General features: G+C 34.6%; 2 protein-coding genes across 5 annotated transcripts in view; both read right to left on the bottom strand.

Annotated features, from left to right (window-relative positions):
- The window catches only part of LOC115239039 (M-phase inducer phosphatase-like), a 60,530-nt gene extending 56,590 nt beyond the window's left edge, over positions 1-3,940 (bottom strand). The window contains exons 1-2 of one of the 2 annotated variants that reach the window (XM_029813349.1): positions 3,921-3,940; positions 589-923 (exon numbers count right to left, since the gene is read on the bottom strand). In XM_029813349.1, the coding sequence (XP_029669209.1) occupies positions 589-923; positions 3,921-3,940 (355 nt within the window). Of the gene's footprint in view, positions 1-588; positions 924-3,165; positions 3,522-3,920 lie in introns of those variants that run through there. The other variant, XM_029813350.1, reaches the window with a different exon arrangement.
- A 345-nt stretch (positions 3,941-4,285) lies between these two features.
- Positions 4,286-17,686, bottom strand: LOC115239038 (regulator of G-protein signaling loco). 3 transcript variants are annotated; one of them, XM_029813345.1, is made up of 15 exons: positions 16,470-17,682; positions 15,745-16,356; positions 15,376-15,496; positions 14,650-15,056; positions 10,291-10,401; positions 9,973-10,197; positions 9,423-9,643; positions 9,138-9,330; positions 8,102-8,311; positions 7,462-7,735; positions 6,954-7,102; positions 6,773-6,856; positions 6,540-6,687; positions 6,210-6,301; positions 4,286-6,043 (listed from the first exon to the last, which is right to left on the bottom strand). In XM_029813345.1, the coding sequence occupies exons 1-15, from the start codon at positions 17,109-17,111 to the stop codon at positions 5,585-5,587; spliced, it is 3,948 nt and encodes a 1,315-aa protein (XP_029669205.1). In that variant the 5' UTR covers positions 17,112-17,682; the 3' UTR covers positions 4,286-5,584. The 3 variants fall into 3 exon arrangements, with proteins under 3 accessions (XP_029669205.1, XP_029669207.1, XP_029669208.1); XM_029813348.1 differs by having other exon boundaries at positions 5,906-6,062; positions 16,470-17,686; XM_029813347.1 differs by lacking the exon at positions 8,102-8,311 and having other exon boundaries at positions 16,470-17,683.
- Between the last annotated feature and the right edge of the window lie 406 nt (positions 17,687-18,092).

Raw genomic sequence — 18,092 nt, 5'->3', positions numbered from 1 at the left:
TTTCAATAATTAACCCGCCACCCCCCCCCCATTTTTAAAAAAAAAAAAAAAAAAAAATCCGTTAAGATTGCAAATTACTAGTATTTTATTAATTATTAATTACAAATATTGTTCGAATGCTAATTAGTCTGTATTTCGAATTTAATCGATTCCCGCATAACATGTATTATTTAGAGATATTTTATCTATTTGTAATTATTTTTTTATCATATAATTATTTTGATATATTTTATATTATAATATATTTTAATCATCACACACGTATGTTTGCGCGTGCACATTTTTACTCATTCTTATATCTTGGCAATCATTTTTATATTAACAACAATATATGTCTATCAAGTTGATGCGAAAGGTCCTTGGCACGCGCGCGCGCGCATTTTCCTCTCAAGTTCCGTTTTAAATACAGCTATTAATTCAAAGTTTTTGACAAAAATAAAATCGTATTGGATCATCTTGTTGGATGAAAAATTGTATCGAAACAAAAATAGTCATTATTTTGTAATTGCAATTTTATCTTGTCAAATCTATCTCACAAGTCTTTTTCGCGCATCAACTTAATAATATGCATTCATAATTGTGACGTACCTCGCGAACGTTGAAGATAACGCTTCTCTGTACCACCAGAGTCCAATACCGATTTAGACAGGTCATTGACGATATTCGACATCGGTGATACGTCCATTCCAATTGATCCCTCGTTGAGCCGTTCGGGAGAGGATCTTTTCTCCATCTCGATGATGATGTTACTTTGCGTGGATATGTGACAGCGCGAATCGCTCTCTTGTATAAGCGATTCCTCCGAATTGAGGCAAATGAAATGCGATGTCTCGAATCGATGTCTTAGACGACGTTGTTGACTTCTCGCAGGAAAGTCAAGGTAGCGATTTCTCGTCGATATCCGGGCCGAAGGAGATATGCCACTAAATATATAATTAACATCTCGGTTATTTGATTATTCCAACAAATATTTATCGACATTAACATCAATCGCCGAAAGAAATTTAATTACGCAACGAGGTGTTGAGAATAAATAAAATTTTCATTAAAATTAAATTTATCAGTATTATTGCAACAGTTATTAAATGTATATATATATCTACGTTAGTACATCTCAATTTTTCGAGCGAAATAAATTACGATCAAACAAGAATACACAATAGCTTTCCATTGACGTCTAATTGACGTCTCTTTAAGAAGAGAACCCGCCGTTGTTATGCGATCTCAACCACATTAGTCTCCGCAGTGGTCGCGCATACAAGGTGTCCGCGAAAAAGCCTTTTTGAGAATATCGACACGCGAGACAAAAATATACTACAATTACAACACATTGTTGAGCTCAGATATTTCTTTTTGCACTTTTACTTAATATTTTTATATTGAGAAAATCATAATTAAAGTAACACTGTCGTAAAAGAGCAAATGATAAAATACGGATTAAATATTTCTAATTGGTTGCATATTTTTCTAGAGAGATGACTCTAAATATGTAAGAACAACGTGTGTATATATACCTGACCTATATCAACAATGCTTGTGCGCGTTTATTGAATAGTGAGGTATTTGCTACGTGCGACCTTCGAATTTGTTTACACGACGTTCCTATGATATCTAACATTGTTTTGATTTTAACTGATCACTGAAAATGACAAGAATTCTTGTAATACATGCTTCCACTAGAACTAGTTTGTTAAAATATGCTAATCACGTATCCTAATCATTACACAAGCGTCAAATAGACAATTAAAATAATATAATTAAATTAACGTGCACAATAATTTTACATTCAAAATTATAATATAATAATAATTATTATTATTATATAATATTTGAGACGTTGAATTTAATCGATAAATTTAAACTGTAAATTCAACCGACAAATCTGACCGGTAAGAGCCGCAATCAAGACACGAGCGAGAATAAACATCGTCGCGATCAGCCGATCAGCGCGTGATCGCGTGATCAAAACAAAGAAAAAGTGTGACAAACACCTAGATTCTCGAACATTCGGTGCCGAAAATCTCCTATTATGGAAATCGGTCGACCGCGACTCTGTTCCGTCGTTATTCAGTCTGCCGCTGACGACGATTTGAGCTGGTCGATAGCAATCAATCCTAATTTCTCGTATCATAATTTCTCGTATGATATTGTCTGGTGTCGTATTCTCGCTCGTGTCGTGTCGCGGTACTCATAGACCATTTGCGCTGCTGTTGTTACTTTCGCTCGTGTCGTATGCGCTTTCGTCATTCTTGTTGTATATAATTTTTATTAATATATAATAATAATTATTATTATAATATAATTATAATAAATTATTTTTCTCTTGAAAATTGTACATTCAATAAGAATAATTAAAACAATTTATCGCAATTTATTGTATGTTTATTTTTTCTGTTGTTAATTGTTAATGTGATATCCTAAGATAAAAATACACGCGTGTCTTGTCGAAGCCGTTGAAGCCGATCTGTGTGAGCAACGTTTCCCGGAAGCGGATCCTCGTAGGACTTCATCTCTACGACCTCGAAGATATATAGCGTGTGTCACAATTCGCAATCCCAGTTTTAATGATATATTTCGCGAGAAATTTAGAATCGATTTATACCCTGAAAATGGCAACATACAGATATTTTTTGAATTATAAATATGTGAAGAGGAGCTAAAATTAAAATCACACACATTAATTGTGAAACACGATGTATAAGAGTATATCAATAATTTTCTTTCACAGTGTATCAATAAATTTCTTAATTACGAAATCGAGAAAGTTTCTTTGTAAATTATTAATTAAAAAATTGTCTACGATATATGTATATAAGGTGGCAAAATATTTTCACCTTCAACATTAAATATCTTGTCGAAATAAAATTGAGATAAAATCTACTCGGAATTCACTCTCAAAGAATTATTGCATGTTATTTATTTGTACCCACTGATAACCAGATTGTTATGGCTGAATGTCACTGTTATATGATTAAGAGTGATTCGACACTACACAACTCGAGATAAATAACGCCGTTATTATACCTCTCGATAAATTCTCGTCGGGAAAACGTCAACCGGCGGTCCTTCAAAGCGCGAAAACGCTATTTTTTTTCCGATGCACCTTATAACCCTCAAAAACGCGGGAAAAGCAGAGGGAAACGTTAATTGAGTAGAAAAACTTACGTGTGTTTATAAAATGCAACAGGATTATTTTAAAGACGCTCGAGATCGGCGACGTTGGAGCTATTGCACACCACTTCACGCCGGTTGATAAATATTGGAATAATTTATTTGGTGCTTCTCTCACTTTCGGTGTCGCGACAACAATGATTATTTCCCGCGCGAGAACCGGCGATTGCGCGAGCGAAATAACCAACAACACTCCGATGAGCAACGTATATGTTGTACGTTACGCATCTCCGGACGTACGGAGCACACTTATGCTTCGTGATACGAGACAACTGGCCGTTCGTCTAATTCGTTAGTCAAGTATGATAAGTCACCACTGTCGCGCCAACGACAAGAAGCGCGAATCGAAATGCGCGCGCGGGTGGACCGGCGAGAAAAGGCGCGAAACAGGCTGGCGTGGTGGGGGAAATGCGACCGTTCGTTATATTTACTCTTTGCTCCTCTTTCACACTTCACAGTGTGTACCATAACTATATATTTTTTTTAATTATACCTCTCTATTTTTTAAACGATAGTTTCGTGTACATATATATGTATAAAATAAATATTTATTATGTATTATATAAAAGACACTATTAAATAAATCCGCGATTATAAAGATCCCGAAAAAAAAAAATAAAATATATATATATATCTTAAATATATTTTATATATTATACATTTTTAAAAACATATATTAAAAATTATTATAATTAAAATATGATATAATCAACATATGTAGTTACATAATGGTGTTTATTTGCACTTACCCATGTGGATGCTTTTTCATCTGTAGGAATAATCCAGAATTAATATTTTCGTTTCTATACAAATTTTATATATAGCTTAATTAATTCATAATAACCAATGCAAAAAATTAAAAACTTTCATTCTGATGTAATCTTGCCAAAAAATATTTATGATTTATATTGGTATTGCTTTCGCTCTATAGTACATTTTTATATAATTTTATATTTTTCAACACACAAATTGTGTAAAAATAAAAATCAGTTATACTCATTCTCAATGGAAAATGTAAAGGATAATACAAGGAAGATTGCTTGTTTTTTTTACCTTTAACAGCAAATGGATTAAGGACGGCGCAACATCTTGCAGTCAAAACATAAAAGGAGGCTTTTCTATAAAATTTAGAAAATTTATTAGTTTATCTAATTCTCTCAGGTAGTCAAATAATACAATATATTAGCATGTGTCACGATAGGTGCTCCACCCCACCAATACAATACATAATAAAATTGCTTTACATAATTCTCTTTACAATGAATATTTTCATTGTTATAAAGCAATATATGCACATTTTTTTCCATAAGTGTGCGTAAAGTACGATAATTGTATCAAAATTACTGTAGAGTACAGTGGAGCTATTTCAAAAAGTTAATATCAATTTTCAACTTTTAAAACATTTTTGTATCACTATACATTTAAAGCTCTTCTCAGCGCGCATCAATGCTCAAATGTACAATATAGAGTCCCACATAGTCTATATAATAAACCTCAATATTATTCAAAATGCTTCACTGTATTCTACAGAGCATAAATGTTTTCAGAAACATATTTAATTAATAAAGTTATTCGAAATACTGTAAAATAAATCGTTTTCTTTTCTCTATTTTGCTACGCACCTCTGGAATGTATTTCTTTTTATTAGTATTTGTTTTTATGTATTTATCTAATAAGCGCATTATCATCACGTAGACTTTCCTTGTTTTATTTTTTTTTTTCTGGTCGAGAGAGAAAATTTGATGGTAAAAATTCTTTGAATATATAAAATATATGTTATAAATACATGTTTTACTATCTAATTTAACTCTAGAACGCTATATCGTCATTCAGTACTATATATATATCACTACTATCGATACATAAATGTTATGTATAATAAAAAAAAATCATATTCATTTATTCATTTTTTATCGATTAAAAATAAAAATCAATGAAATATGAAACAAATCACATATTATATGCAATATTAATATGAAGTAAACGCGATATATAAGTATTTTGTACACGATGTAAAAAATAATAAAATAACAAAAATCCTTAAAAGATCGACATATGTTATTACAAATGATACATATAAAATTTATGTACGGTAGCGTTCTAGGGTCAAGGCACAAATAGGGCAGAAAGTTTTCGCGATAAAATCTAATTTGTGGGATGTGAATATATGATAGAAAAATGCATAATAGGAAAATGCGATTACTTAATAATAGCCCTACATCTTTTGTCCACACACCAGTAAACACTTTAATGTAGGGAATTATCTTTTCTAATAATTCATAAACATAATAAAGGTATTATTCAGGTATCTTACCATGTCGTATTCGAAATCGTGGCATCACATAAAAAACGATGTACACTAAACATTACGTTAATTAAAAAATATTCTTCTCTTTACAGGATTCAGATTGCTTCATTCGATCACATGATTGGGCCTTTGCAAAGTTTTGGGAGACATTATGTATCCGCTTTTCACCACATTCACAACAAGATTTTTAGGTTTCGGCGGTAACGGCGGAGGTTTCGATAATTTCGCGCGAGACATGTCGGTATCGTAGCTTTCCGAGCACGAAATCTTCGATTGGGAATTGGTACAATTCTCAATAATTGTCTGATCTGCGTCCACCAATGTTCTATCGCCATCTAGAGTGAATGAGTTGTCAAGGCACTTACTCAAAGGTTCTGTAACCAAGCCTGAGAATCGTTCGTTCAAAACTCCATTCGTAACGTGCATGGGATAGTCGTACCCGCTACAGCTACTTTGCTTATCCTCGCTAGAATCGTAAAACTTTGTAGTGCCCTCGCAATTGGCCGACACCACTCGGGTTCTTCGCATCTTGTTAGAATCCGACGGTTTTCCATTCTCCTTGTTCTGATCAGTAATTTCATAGCTTTAAGAGTCGAAACGCATATATGATATAGAGATTTTAAGAGCTTATGTACACACATAACTTCTGTACTGCTCTATCAAATTCCAATATACGTTAAAGTATAAACTAAATATCATACATATATATAAAACGCACATATAACTGTACCTTTAAGAAGTCCGGTAGTTCAAAGTTTATCTCCGTCCCTCTCTGGTCTTCTAATCTCGACCGTTGCGCTCTTTTTAATCCTTCGTATAAATCTGTAACGAGAAAAACAATTACAATTGAAATAGAATTCTGTCATCTTAATTAATAAAAAATTTTATCTTTCGACAATTTGATATTAATTTATATAAATAATTTTTGACACTACAAATATTTATCTCTTTATAATTATATATATATATCTATTCGATAAAATCTTTGAAATTGCAATCATAATAATTTTCTTCCGTAGGAGATATATAAAAAAGAGATTTATACATATTATTAACTCACCGTCTCCGTCGAATCGGCCTGGAAGTTGCAATTTTACGCCATTACGCCACTTTGCGATAAGCGGAGGATGGGATTTAACGGGCGCTCCCTCATGTACACAATCATTTGTATTACCTTTCTCAGTTATATTGCAGTATTTAGATTTTATCTTAATCATAAAAGAAACAGAAGTAAGTTACTTGTATGCCATAAACCATTGAATTTTTATTTGGTAATATCGAATATAAATTTACCTTCTTCTTTCCATGGATTGTCGAATCTCGAAGAAAAAATTTACTAGACAATATAGAAGATCCTTCGGAGCGTTGATCATCAGACTATAATGAAATATAAAGAATATAAGTGACGTTGAAAATAAACTGCTACATAACAGAAGGTTGCATATTCTCTTGCTTCAGATACTGTTTTACCTACCTTACATGACCCTTCGCTATACTGATATTTATTTCTACTTTTCCCAACTAATAACTCTTCAAATACTTTATTAGTAATTTCATCCAAAGTTGGTTGTACATGTGGTACTTCATCCAAATATTTGGCAGTATGTAACTCTCGTTGAAAATCTGTAAGAATAACAATATTTTAATTAGTACTTAAATTATCATTTTATTCTTTTATTCGTTAAAAAATAAACTGCAACAAATTATTATTTCAAGTGTATATATATACACACATATATATATATATTATAATTTCAACCATTTTTTTTGTTATTTCTGATAACTAATTAATGTATTTAATAAATGCATATTTAATATATGTATAATTTTTTTTTAATAATATGTGTAATATTTCATAAAAATTGTTTTAGAAAATTAATCATATGTAAATATATATAGATATTATCTTCAGAAATATAATAATAAATATTAATACTTATTCATATATATAATAATTAAGTGCCTTTATTAAATATACTAACCTTCTTCATTTGCCACTACAATAAGGCGCGTAGGGGCATTAATGGCCATAATATCCATAGGAACACAATGACCTTCATTCCAAATACTAATTAAGTCTAGATTGAAGCCATATTTATTTAGAAGAGGCCTCAATACTTCTTTCAGAGTTTTTCCCTTGTGAGCGATAACGCTTATTATTCTTCGCGAGGGCAATTCTACCTTTAGAACTTTCGTAAGAACAACCTCTACTTCTTGGCCTGCTAATACTGACGAAAAACATTTCGTGTCTACCATCTGCAAACAAGAAAAATATAATGAATTATATAATCGTTGCAAATAATTCATCAATAACAATTAAAAATGTGAATTCTGATGTATGTGCAATATCAAGTATTATATCCCTGATTTAAATATGCATGCAAACGTGATTACAAAACGCAATATTTTTGTCTTTTCCCCCACCAAATTATACAATATGAACGAAATAACAAAGATTCATGCATTACGCATTCAACACTTAACTTGTGCAAGCTAATGTAAAAAATCACGAACAAATAAACTACATATATGCATTATAAACGTTGCAAAAACACAAAAAATGTATGCATTAGGTAAGTTGCATCTTTCGAAGCTTGCAATTAAGTAGAAGGCAGCACAAACCTCATCTGTTGCTAATATCAGAACGTCATAATTAGAATATCGTAGGGCTCGCTTATCAAGGAGGCGTGTTACCACGTCTTTAATGCTCTCGGTTTGGCTAGTTGTCACTACTGTAGTGGAACCATCGGGCAATATTACTCGACACAATCCCGTACATTTGCTGCGAGCCTCTCTCTTTTCGTTTGTTTGACCATCGCAAGAGGATAGAGACTACAAGTGAACACACATATTCGCTTACGCATGTGCATTTACGTGCACCTCAAAATCTGCGCGACTTTGACACGAGAAATAAGCTCAATATTGTCTCGCAATACATAATCTACACCACGCAATCTTTCAACGCCAAATTTATTTTGCCGCGTTAAAAAATGAAAATCCAAAATGCTTAAAGTAAAATTTATTTTGAATAAAAAGCAATCTAAGCTTGTAAATCAAAATTTATAAAAATATGAGGCTTTGTCTAAAACACTATATGCTGTGAAATTTTAAGAGTTGTTTATCATAACTTTCACATTTTGATGTTAGATCTTTTTTTACTTCTAATTCTTCTAACAAACTTGTTATTAAATGTTTACGTAGTACATCTGGAATATTCCAGAAGAAAGTATACAACAACCAAAATTAGAGCAGTGTAAATATATACTCTGACAGTTAATATATCTTAGTTGGTGGAAAAATTAATATGCAACATACTACTCTCTTTCACCTCATTTTTATATAACAATAATAATAATCATTTTCTCAAAATATACATAAGTTATCAAATACATTCTCTACCAAAAATAAACTTACACACAACACACTCATTTTAACATAACTTATAATATAACTAAAAAGATTTACTAAAACAGTTATGCTCGAGTACACTTAAATTTTCTTCAAGTTATAGTATTAGCATCTACATTCCATAATTCAAATTTTTATATTCAATAGTTATAAAAAGTAACAATCTCATCATCAACATATGCAAATAATCATTTCATATTCATTAAAAACGATTATTGGGATGCTACGTTGGTTGCAACGGAATACTTACATGTTTGTTAAACGACTGCCGTAATGCCAAATCCCATGACGCTAATGATGACCGACTACTGGAGATCGACACACTGTCTTCATTATTGTTACCTTCTGTGTCTCTCTTGATGGTTGTAAAACTTTTATATATAGTCTCACTTCGACTAGGGACTTTGTTGTACTCGGATTCACCACGATCCTTCGATTTAGATCTAAAAATATGCATGATAAAATAAATTAGATGCGTTCCACAGGTAAAATTTGTGTTTTTTTCGACAGGGACATTCTATTGCAAATAATTCACCTATTTTTCCTATTCCAAGGAAGAATCGATTTCCGGCAACGATCCTCTGCATCGGAATGACTCTTTTTCAATTTTACACTGGGTGAATTTGTAAGATGTAGATCACAGTCCTCTGTGTCAACTATAGCGCTCCCTGCTTCCAAGCAGGCACGGTAAAGTTCCGATCGCAAGAATCTTGGGTAACTGTCAAACTTCATTAGGTTGAATACTTGTTTCTGAGCCTAAGACAACAATACATTGATTAAGATACAGTTATTTATTAAAAAACAATAATAAAATATATATCCACAAATATATTCATACATTATTGCATGATTAAGATATAAATATAAAAGTTTGCATATACGATGACGATATAATTTGGTGATTGATGCTTTTGTTAGAATTAAATGCCCCAAAGCTAATACATACATATAATCATTGGAGCAAAAAAGAGAGAAAATTGTAATATTTAATTCGTTTTTAACAAAAACATCAGTGATTATTTTTTGCTGTCTTCTTTTTATAAAAAATAAAAAAATAACTTTAAATGGGTATCCGGAATATATACCTGCAGAAATAAATCAGCGGGTGCTTCGTCGAGCAATTCTTGGGTAATTTGTCCTGATGCATGACTATCGACGTTTACTGGCTCGGCAGCTGTATTCGATAAATGACGCTGATATATCTGACATGCTAATCGACGGCGCATACCAGCGTCTTTAGTATCTTTGTATCTCTCACAAGCAGCCCAAAAATATATATTTTCATGACTAAACTCCTTCTTGAGAAACTCCTGAATAAGAACAATTGCACTTGGTATAATATTCAAATACATATATATGTATAAGACACATAAAATATTCAATGGTGGGGACTGTAAACTTACAGCAAATGTTTGCAAGCCTTTTGGATCTTCCAGCAGCTTTTCAAATCCATTTGCCCACGTGTGTACTCCTTTGCAATCATTGTTCTTGTCACAGGATTCTGTACTACCGTACTGCAACAAATTGATACATTCGATTAATAAAATGAAATTGAAAAGTAAATTTAAAAGTCATATAAAGAAACCGTTTCCATAAATGTATCATTATAGATACAATTTTATTTTCAAATTTAATCTTATTAGTAAAAATTTAAACTGTAATTTAATTAATAAAAGACTTAATATTAAAAACTCAATGAGTTAAATAATTCTCCTAATATTTTTTTAGCTTATGTTAGTATCAACCAAATTTTCATTTTTAAAATTAATTTTCCATAAAATATCAAATTATGGAAAAGTTTCTTTGAAATAATACAAGATAAATGTATAAATCGCTATAAAATAAATAATGTATCGAAAAACTTCCGCATCTCTTATCATCGTAATCATCATCATTATTATTATTATTATTATATGCACATTATTTATGCACAATCTCTGTTATATCCGGTTCCGTTCGTCGATAATAATTTTTTTGCGTAGATTTGAATGAAATCTAGAAAAACAATCCCAATATTTTTACTCTTCACGCGCATCCCGAGTTGGAATCTTCGCAAACACAATTTAGCACCTGCCGAGCATACAAGTAACAGGTGCGCGCTATGAGAAAACGCTTTCTTGCATCGTTCACTTCGCATGTTCCGTTTTCCCATCCCGGTATCTTCCCATATCCAGGACTAATGTGCATTTTCTGCTTCCCACGTACGATTTTTCTTTCAATTGATATTATCGCGTAACTGCAAGAGCAATTAAGTGACATCGAGATATTGATTTTTAGAATAGATAGTAATAATTATGCGTGAGAGAGCAATATATTTCCGTCAACTCGAGAAGGGAAAAATAAAGATGTTCGCGCATCCGAAGAATGCGACTTAAACGAAGACGAGCATGAGTCGTCGTGTTATGAACTCACGAGCCAAAAGCTCGTAATTACCAATAATTAAGGAAACGTCTCGCGTCAGCGCATCCATTCATCGTTGGAAAAATAGAATGTCAGTGCATGATCGGCAAACCAGCTCTTAATCAGGTCTTAATTAGAAGAATGCAATCATCGTACTCTTTACAATCGATGATTTTATTCCATAGAGTTTTATCCCGTCATTTCGACGGCTATAAAAATAACTCGTTCATCGAAACGTAGGTACAATGTTGGTTTATAACATCGACCTCTCCTCTGCTCACTTTATTACTTAATCATCTGATATACAGGATGTCTCTCAAATTTAATGCGATAGAAGGACATCCTGCGTACGATGGAGCTTACTCCTTTTATTAATTTAATTGTGTGTGAAAAAAATTGCTTCAAGTATTTTATAAAACAAACTGTTTTAGATACATTTATCTTAAACGCGATTTTTATTTGTGCACGATGAAACCCTTCTCTTCTAGAATTACCGCATCAATTTAAAATATTTAACACACAGAACATTATGAAGATGATGACACTTTCCCCAAGCACGAATGTGCTCCAAATTCGTCAAAACTCGTCAAACAATGAGTCATTGACGGTATCAGCGGCATCAGTGATATTAACGTCAGCGGTGATATGAACGAATAAATGTCTTTTTTTTTTTTCTTTTCTTTTACGTACCGATTTCGCCAGCGCTTCCATGTCACGCTCGCAGATCACGCGTTTTCACAGAAGCGTACAACAACGGCGATGTCATTTATTAACTTGAATTAAGACTCGTACGTGTGTACTGGACAACGATAGCGATCGCGTACTTTGGCGAATAGATAAAGAGCAAGATGAGAACTAAAACGAGCAATTCGCTCGTATAACGAGGGCTCCGCCCAACGCGACGTGACAGGCGACGTGACAGGCGACGTGACAGACGACGTGACGTGACGTGACACGCGTTACACTATACGAACTGACGACGACGACGACGACGACGAAGACAACGGGTCCCAAACGACGTGATCATCGGGAACATGGTGCAACCACACACACCGCACGCCACACGGTTACTACCGCGTTCGTCTCGACGAAACGCCGAGGCTCTAGGCCACTTTATGGATGCTCGAACAAGGCCCGACTTCCCTTCCCCCTCGCCTCTCGTTGCTCACGACTGATTCATTCTCATCGTCCCGACCCCACTCGTCCCTCGTCTCTTCCGCTCTCACCGCTACCACTACTACCACGGGCCCGCGTTATGGCCTTTCCCTCTCTGTCTCCCCCGTGTTCTTCTCTCAACCTCCTTTTAAACATCTATGCAGGGCCGCACGCAGAGAGCCGAACACAAGGATTCGTTAATGTAGAAGAGCATTGGATGATTTTAAGCGAGCTGTATACCTAAGGATCATATGTGGAAGAATATACGATTAAACCTTGAGGATTGATATATAACAAAGGAAGGTATCTTTATGATATATCAATAAATGTAACTTTGCCCTACACATCTAGTATAAGTATATGATTAAAAATAACGCAATTTTGTTAAAGTTAAATAATCTTAAAACTTTCATCTCGGATAAATGAGACGATAGCTTGTAGATTCTCCGGCAATAATGAAATCAACGAAGTTAATTTATTTTATATAAGTTATCCATGGGATTCGATTACGTAAAAATTATAATTCAATAATATAATCAGGAATAATTCCAATCATTTTTCCGTTGTGTTGATACAGCACGCTTAAGGATTGTTTATGACGGATATAGGATACGAGAGAAAAGATTGCAAATTCTAAGCGTAAGGTGTCAATATCCTTTATGCAACCGACCCTGTATCTATCATCGTAAGATCTATTCATGCACCTAAATGTATACGTGGTGCATCAACCTCGGGAGCATTCTTTTTATTGTTACTTTGGGCGCTCGTTGCAGCATAGTTGTTAGAAGCTATTTTCAACTCTGTGCCAGCGAAAGATTTAAGCAAAAGTTTCACTCTGATTCAATCCAATTACATTAAATCGTGTCATTATACGAATCTAAGAATGGTAATGTTTTGTGGCTCGTTGCTGCGAGCTTTCGAGATAATAAATAATCTCGTTAATTTTTCGAAATCACCGAACATTAAAACAAATTATCGCGAATTTCTAGTTTCTGATTTTATTTTTCGATTAAATACAAAAAATTTTAGATCGCAATGCAGATATGTAATGTTCAAAGAGATCAGTCAATTTCTAATTAATTTCAATTATTTTTCTTACGATATACGTTTGCTTGAAATTTGTCGGGGAACTCGCGGAGGAGAGAAAATGTTGATCATGTTGATCATCGAGATATTCTTCTGTACAATTCTTGACGAACTTGTATTGCACAAATTCGGTGATTCGATGCCAGAATCAATTGCATACCGCGAGTTTGTTGTAATCCCCATGTACATTCTCCTAGAAAAGCAATAGATACCAAATAAAGTAAGCGTTTGCGAGCGCGTATGTGTCGTAATTAAAACGCGGGAACCTGATTCGCGCAGACCTAGTTTTCTGATTGTTTCGTTTTCGCTTAACCCTTGCCTGTGTATATCAGGCTGCGAGCGCAAATCAGAAGCAGGAAACGCGATGACGCAGCTTGAATAACGAGTACACGAGAGGAACCGGAAATCGTTCGGAAGCAACGACAAATCCGACATCCGAGACATTAACCGTTACTGATGCACAGATTTTGGCAGCGTGTGTAATAATTAGAAATTATAAAAACCATAGACAGAAAAAATATACGAATGACCATATCGTGTGCGTTTTGCTATTCAATGTGAAAAAATACAATATCGCTTCGATAGTTTAGATAAAATGCATAACAATAATATTAAAATGATTATAGAGATCAATAAAGATATATTATCTATAAAGAATAATTTCTTTTTCTAAAAGCAAGAATATTTGGCAATACAAATATAAAATCAACACTTGTTATTCTTGGCGAAAACAAAGCATAAATAATTAAATAATTTTATTAAAATAAATTTTCAATAAATTTCAATAAATTGCAAGATTTAAAAATAAAATGTGATAAATGTGTTTCAAAAATGCCCAAGTATTTAATCGCGTAAATGCTTCTCGTTTTTTATCTATCCGGCACATAAAAAATCTGAATTAAAAAACACTGTGACATCTGTATTATAATACCATCTACAAAAATATTTTCAACAATGCAAATTAATTAACTCGTGGCCATAAAAAGCCTGAATAATTAAGGCACAACTTTATAAATCTATCGAAATTGACATATTACTGTATATTAAATTTACGTGAACTGGCAAAGAGCAAATAAGGTTTCTCTTAAAATCTAAAAAAATAAATTAAAAGAACAACTCACTATGCAATTGCCCGAAACGCTGTTTCCGAAATTCCGTATCTCTTGTAGGCTTCCCCATGGACGAGGTTTGTCAGACTTGCTGGAATACGAATGACAGAAGGGTGGTCGCGCGTATTCCATGCTAGAATTGATATCCTCCAAGCTATGCACTAGCGATTTTGTAACCTGGCCGCAGTATACCTTCGGGCTGAGTTTATTCGTAGTGTCCATAAGACGCTTGAGTTTCGCTGTCGATGCCGCTTTAGACGATTCCGCGGCGTCCTCGATGCCGTCGAGCAACGCCGTGGTACAAACCGACGCGAGAGATCCAACGGACGTACTGGCCAATGCGCTATGGGCCGCCACGACAGGGGCAGATGTTCCAGCGCAGGTGGTGCTCTCCCCACTCCCCGCCACATGTCGCATCCCTGTGAAAAGCACATTTCGTAAGTTTCCCCACTACTTCTATTGCAACTCGCGTTTATTTCACCGCCAAAAAATAAGGTCTGAGTAGTTGAGTGTAAAACAATTGCTCTATGAAAGACCCAGGTTCAATTTCGTCATTCTCATAAATAAATAAATAAATAAATAAATAAATATATATATATAAATTTAAGTGTTAAGAGAAGCTTAGAAATGCATTATCTGAGCAGGAAAAGCCCAAAAGAAAAAAAAATGCGAAAAGATGGCTCAAAAATAGGAAAAAAATGCATATTGCGACAGTTTCAAAGTATCATATCAAGTTACCTTTAGAAAAATCGATGAATTTTGGTTCCTTACTCCATCTGGTTTCCGAGATCGCGCGAACTGTCAAACGGTGCTCAGCAGCCTCACTAGCAGATTCTCTGGACGATCGCGCGCTTATATTCTGGAAATGAGAGTTATCTATGAGCTAGAATATAAATCGTGGAATATGTAGAATAGAATGAGCAAGAGTGATAAATCGCGTTTTAACATCTTGTGTCTATGAAATATTGTTTATTTCAAATATGAATACTAAATAAATTAAATTTTTTTAAGTTATTGAAAGGATTTTTGTATTTATGGGATATATACACTGCGTTTATATATGAAAAATAGCATTTATAAAATAAGAATGTAATTAATAGAAAGTACCTTATATTGCACATTGGAAGGATGTTGCCTTCTTCGTTCGCAATCATTTGCCGTGTTTTGACCCGAACAGCTGCCATAATCATCTTTAAAACCAATTCCAGAATCACTATTGCTCGAATGAGCAGTTGACGTACTAACGTTGCTCGGTTGAGGAGAAGCAGCGTCCAGTCGTATGCGCGCTTCATTGTACGGATTCTCTCCATTCGTGCAATCAGATATATACAACGTCTGTATGGCACCGATAAGACTCGTACAACTGTCAGGAAATTCTTGACAAACATTTAGCTCCGATGATTTTGTACACGTAAAACCAAACACGTTACACGCACTGGAATGCACTTCATGATCGATCAATTTATAATAAATAGTGAAGACGTGACACGAATTCGAGACAATGTCGTCCGTATTCTTCATGGATTTTGTTAATATTCCAAAATACTGTTTATCTTGCTCGGAAAACGAATTACAAAATATTATTCGATACGAGGGGTATTCGGCAATGACGCGATTTTCCGAATTGGTGAGTTTAATATTGGCAACATAAATAGTGAGAAGAACAGTAGTTGGATTTCGCTTTTCCGCTTTCAGCCTTTTGATGCATTTTCTCAAAACCTGCAATAATAAAACACATTGTATTTTAGTATTAAGCTGTTTGATTAAACTTATAATTAATTAAGCATATAAATTGAGAAATGAAGACTAGAGTATATTTAAAGAAAACGTACCTGCATCATACAAGATGGGTGCAACTGATTTGGTATATCGATAGTACCAAGATAACCAACAACTGTTCTATGCACTATCTTTTCAGTGTCACGTTTATGAGACACCGGAGGCGGCGGTGGTGGAAGTGGACTCGTCATATTCCAACGATAATGCAGGACGGAATAATTGTATTGATCTTTATTATCAGATACCACATTGCCAAGCGATGTGTGAAACATAGCCCCGCTCTGCAGGTCTCTAACTACTTTCGCTGCTCTACATTGCAGCTGTAAGGCACTTGCATTAGCAACCCGTGGCTTGTGGGCGTACTTGGGTTTGGATCTTACGGTTGCTAAACCTTCCTCATCCGAGTCGGAGTAATAGTTCTCGGCGATCTGCAGTCGCAGCACTCCCTTGGAGTTCCCAATCAACTGTACCACGTCGTCGTGCGGCACCTTGCTGACGTTGTGGCCGTTTACGGCGACCAGGTAATCGCCGGCCCGTAGACCGGCTCCCTCCGCTGGGCTGCCCTGCACGATGCAGCTCAGGATACATGGCTGCTGACCCGAGATCGTGAAGCCGAAGCCCTTCGCGCCGCGGATCACCTCGACCGCTCTGACACCGTAGTTCACTCGCTTCTTCTTACGTCTGTTTTGGTGCATGTTTGGACGCCAGGTGTCACGTCAAGAGGGATGAGGGATCCCCGAGGATACGCGCGCATTCACCACCTTTGCCGAAGAGCGCGCGGCGATTCCCCGACTCCATAATTCGTTTCCCTAAGCGTTTACAGCGTGCATCCTCCGCGATGACGCGGATCTCGCCACCGCCAGACGACTGTCACTCGGAATTATCCCCGAACAGATACGCCCACCTTTCCCGATCATTCGTAGATTATGTTGAGTCTGACATACGTGAAGCTTGATGGAAGCGTCGTTGATAAATCGCAATCTCCAAAAACTATAAACGCCGCTTCACTCGTTTCCCGAACTTTGTAATTAGCAAACTCTGAGATCAAATGTTTTGGAATTCCTCCGATCGACGAGGCTAGAGAAGAAGGTGATCGACCTTCCGTGTGGTAGGCAGGTATGCTGAGCTCGAGGTGGCTCAAGGCTGTTGGAGTAATCGTATCGTAGAGCGCGCTGTCATCGGTAATGATTGACTGAGTCGGCAAGGAAGTTCTGGACATTACCGTTTATCGGCAACCACGCTTGGCAATTTTAGGATCTATACCCATTTTATTTGCGCATTTCTGAAATGTGATAATCTATTATTATTATATTCATACTTTTTAATGGAGTAATTAGTAAATCCCAAATTAATTTATAGTTTATTGAACATTGTTGAACTGATTATTAATTCAGTTTTACTATAAAGATATGTTTATACATGTCACATATTATTCTAAAATTAAAAATTGCACAAAAGGCTTCTGAAAAATATAATATATAATTGCTATAAATGTAATTATTAATATCTTAGATAAGATCCTTTTATAATTAATTATTAGAAAGCTACCCAGATATAATTTTCTTCTTATAACTCTGCTTCAAATTTAAATTCTATTAAACTACTAGAAATTATGTACATACATCTACTTAAAAGTTATATAATTGGAAGAGATGTGATGTAATCCATTTTCTCTT

The sequence above is a fragment of the Formica exsecta genome, unplaced genomic scaffold (assembly GCF_003651465.1).
Source record: "Formica exsecta isolate Colony F162 unplaced genomic scaffold, ASM365146v1 scaffold363, whole genome shotgun sequence".
In the NCBI taxonomy this organism is placed as follows: Eukaryota; Metazoa; Arthropoda; class Insecta; order Hymenoptera; family Formicidae; genus Formica; species Formica exsecta.
The sequence above is the reverse complement of the archived record's forward strand: the minus strand, read 5'-3'. Positions and strand labels throughout refer to the sequence as shown.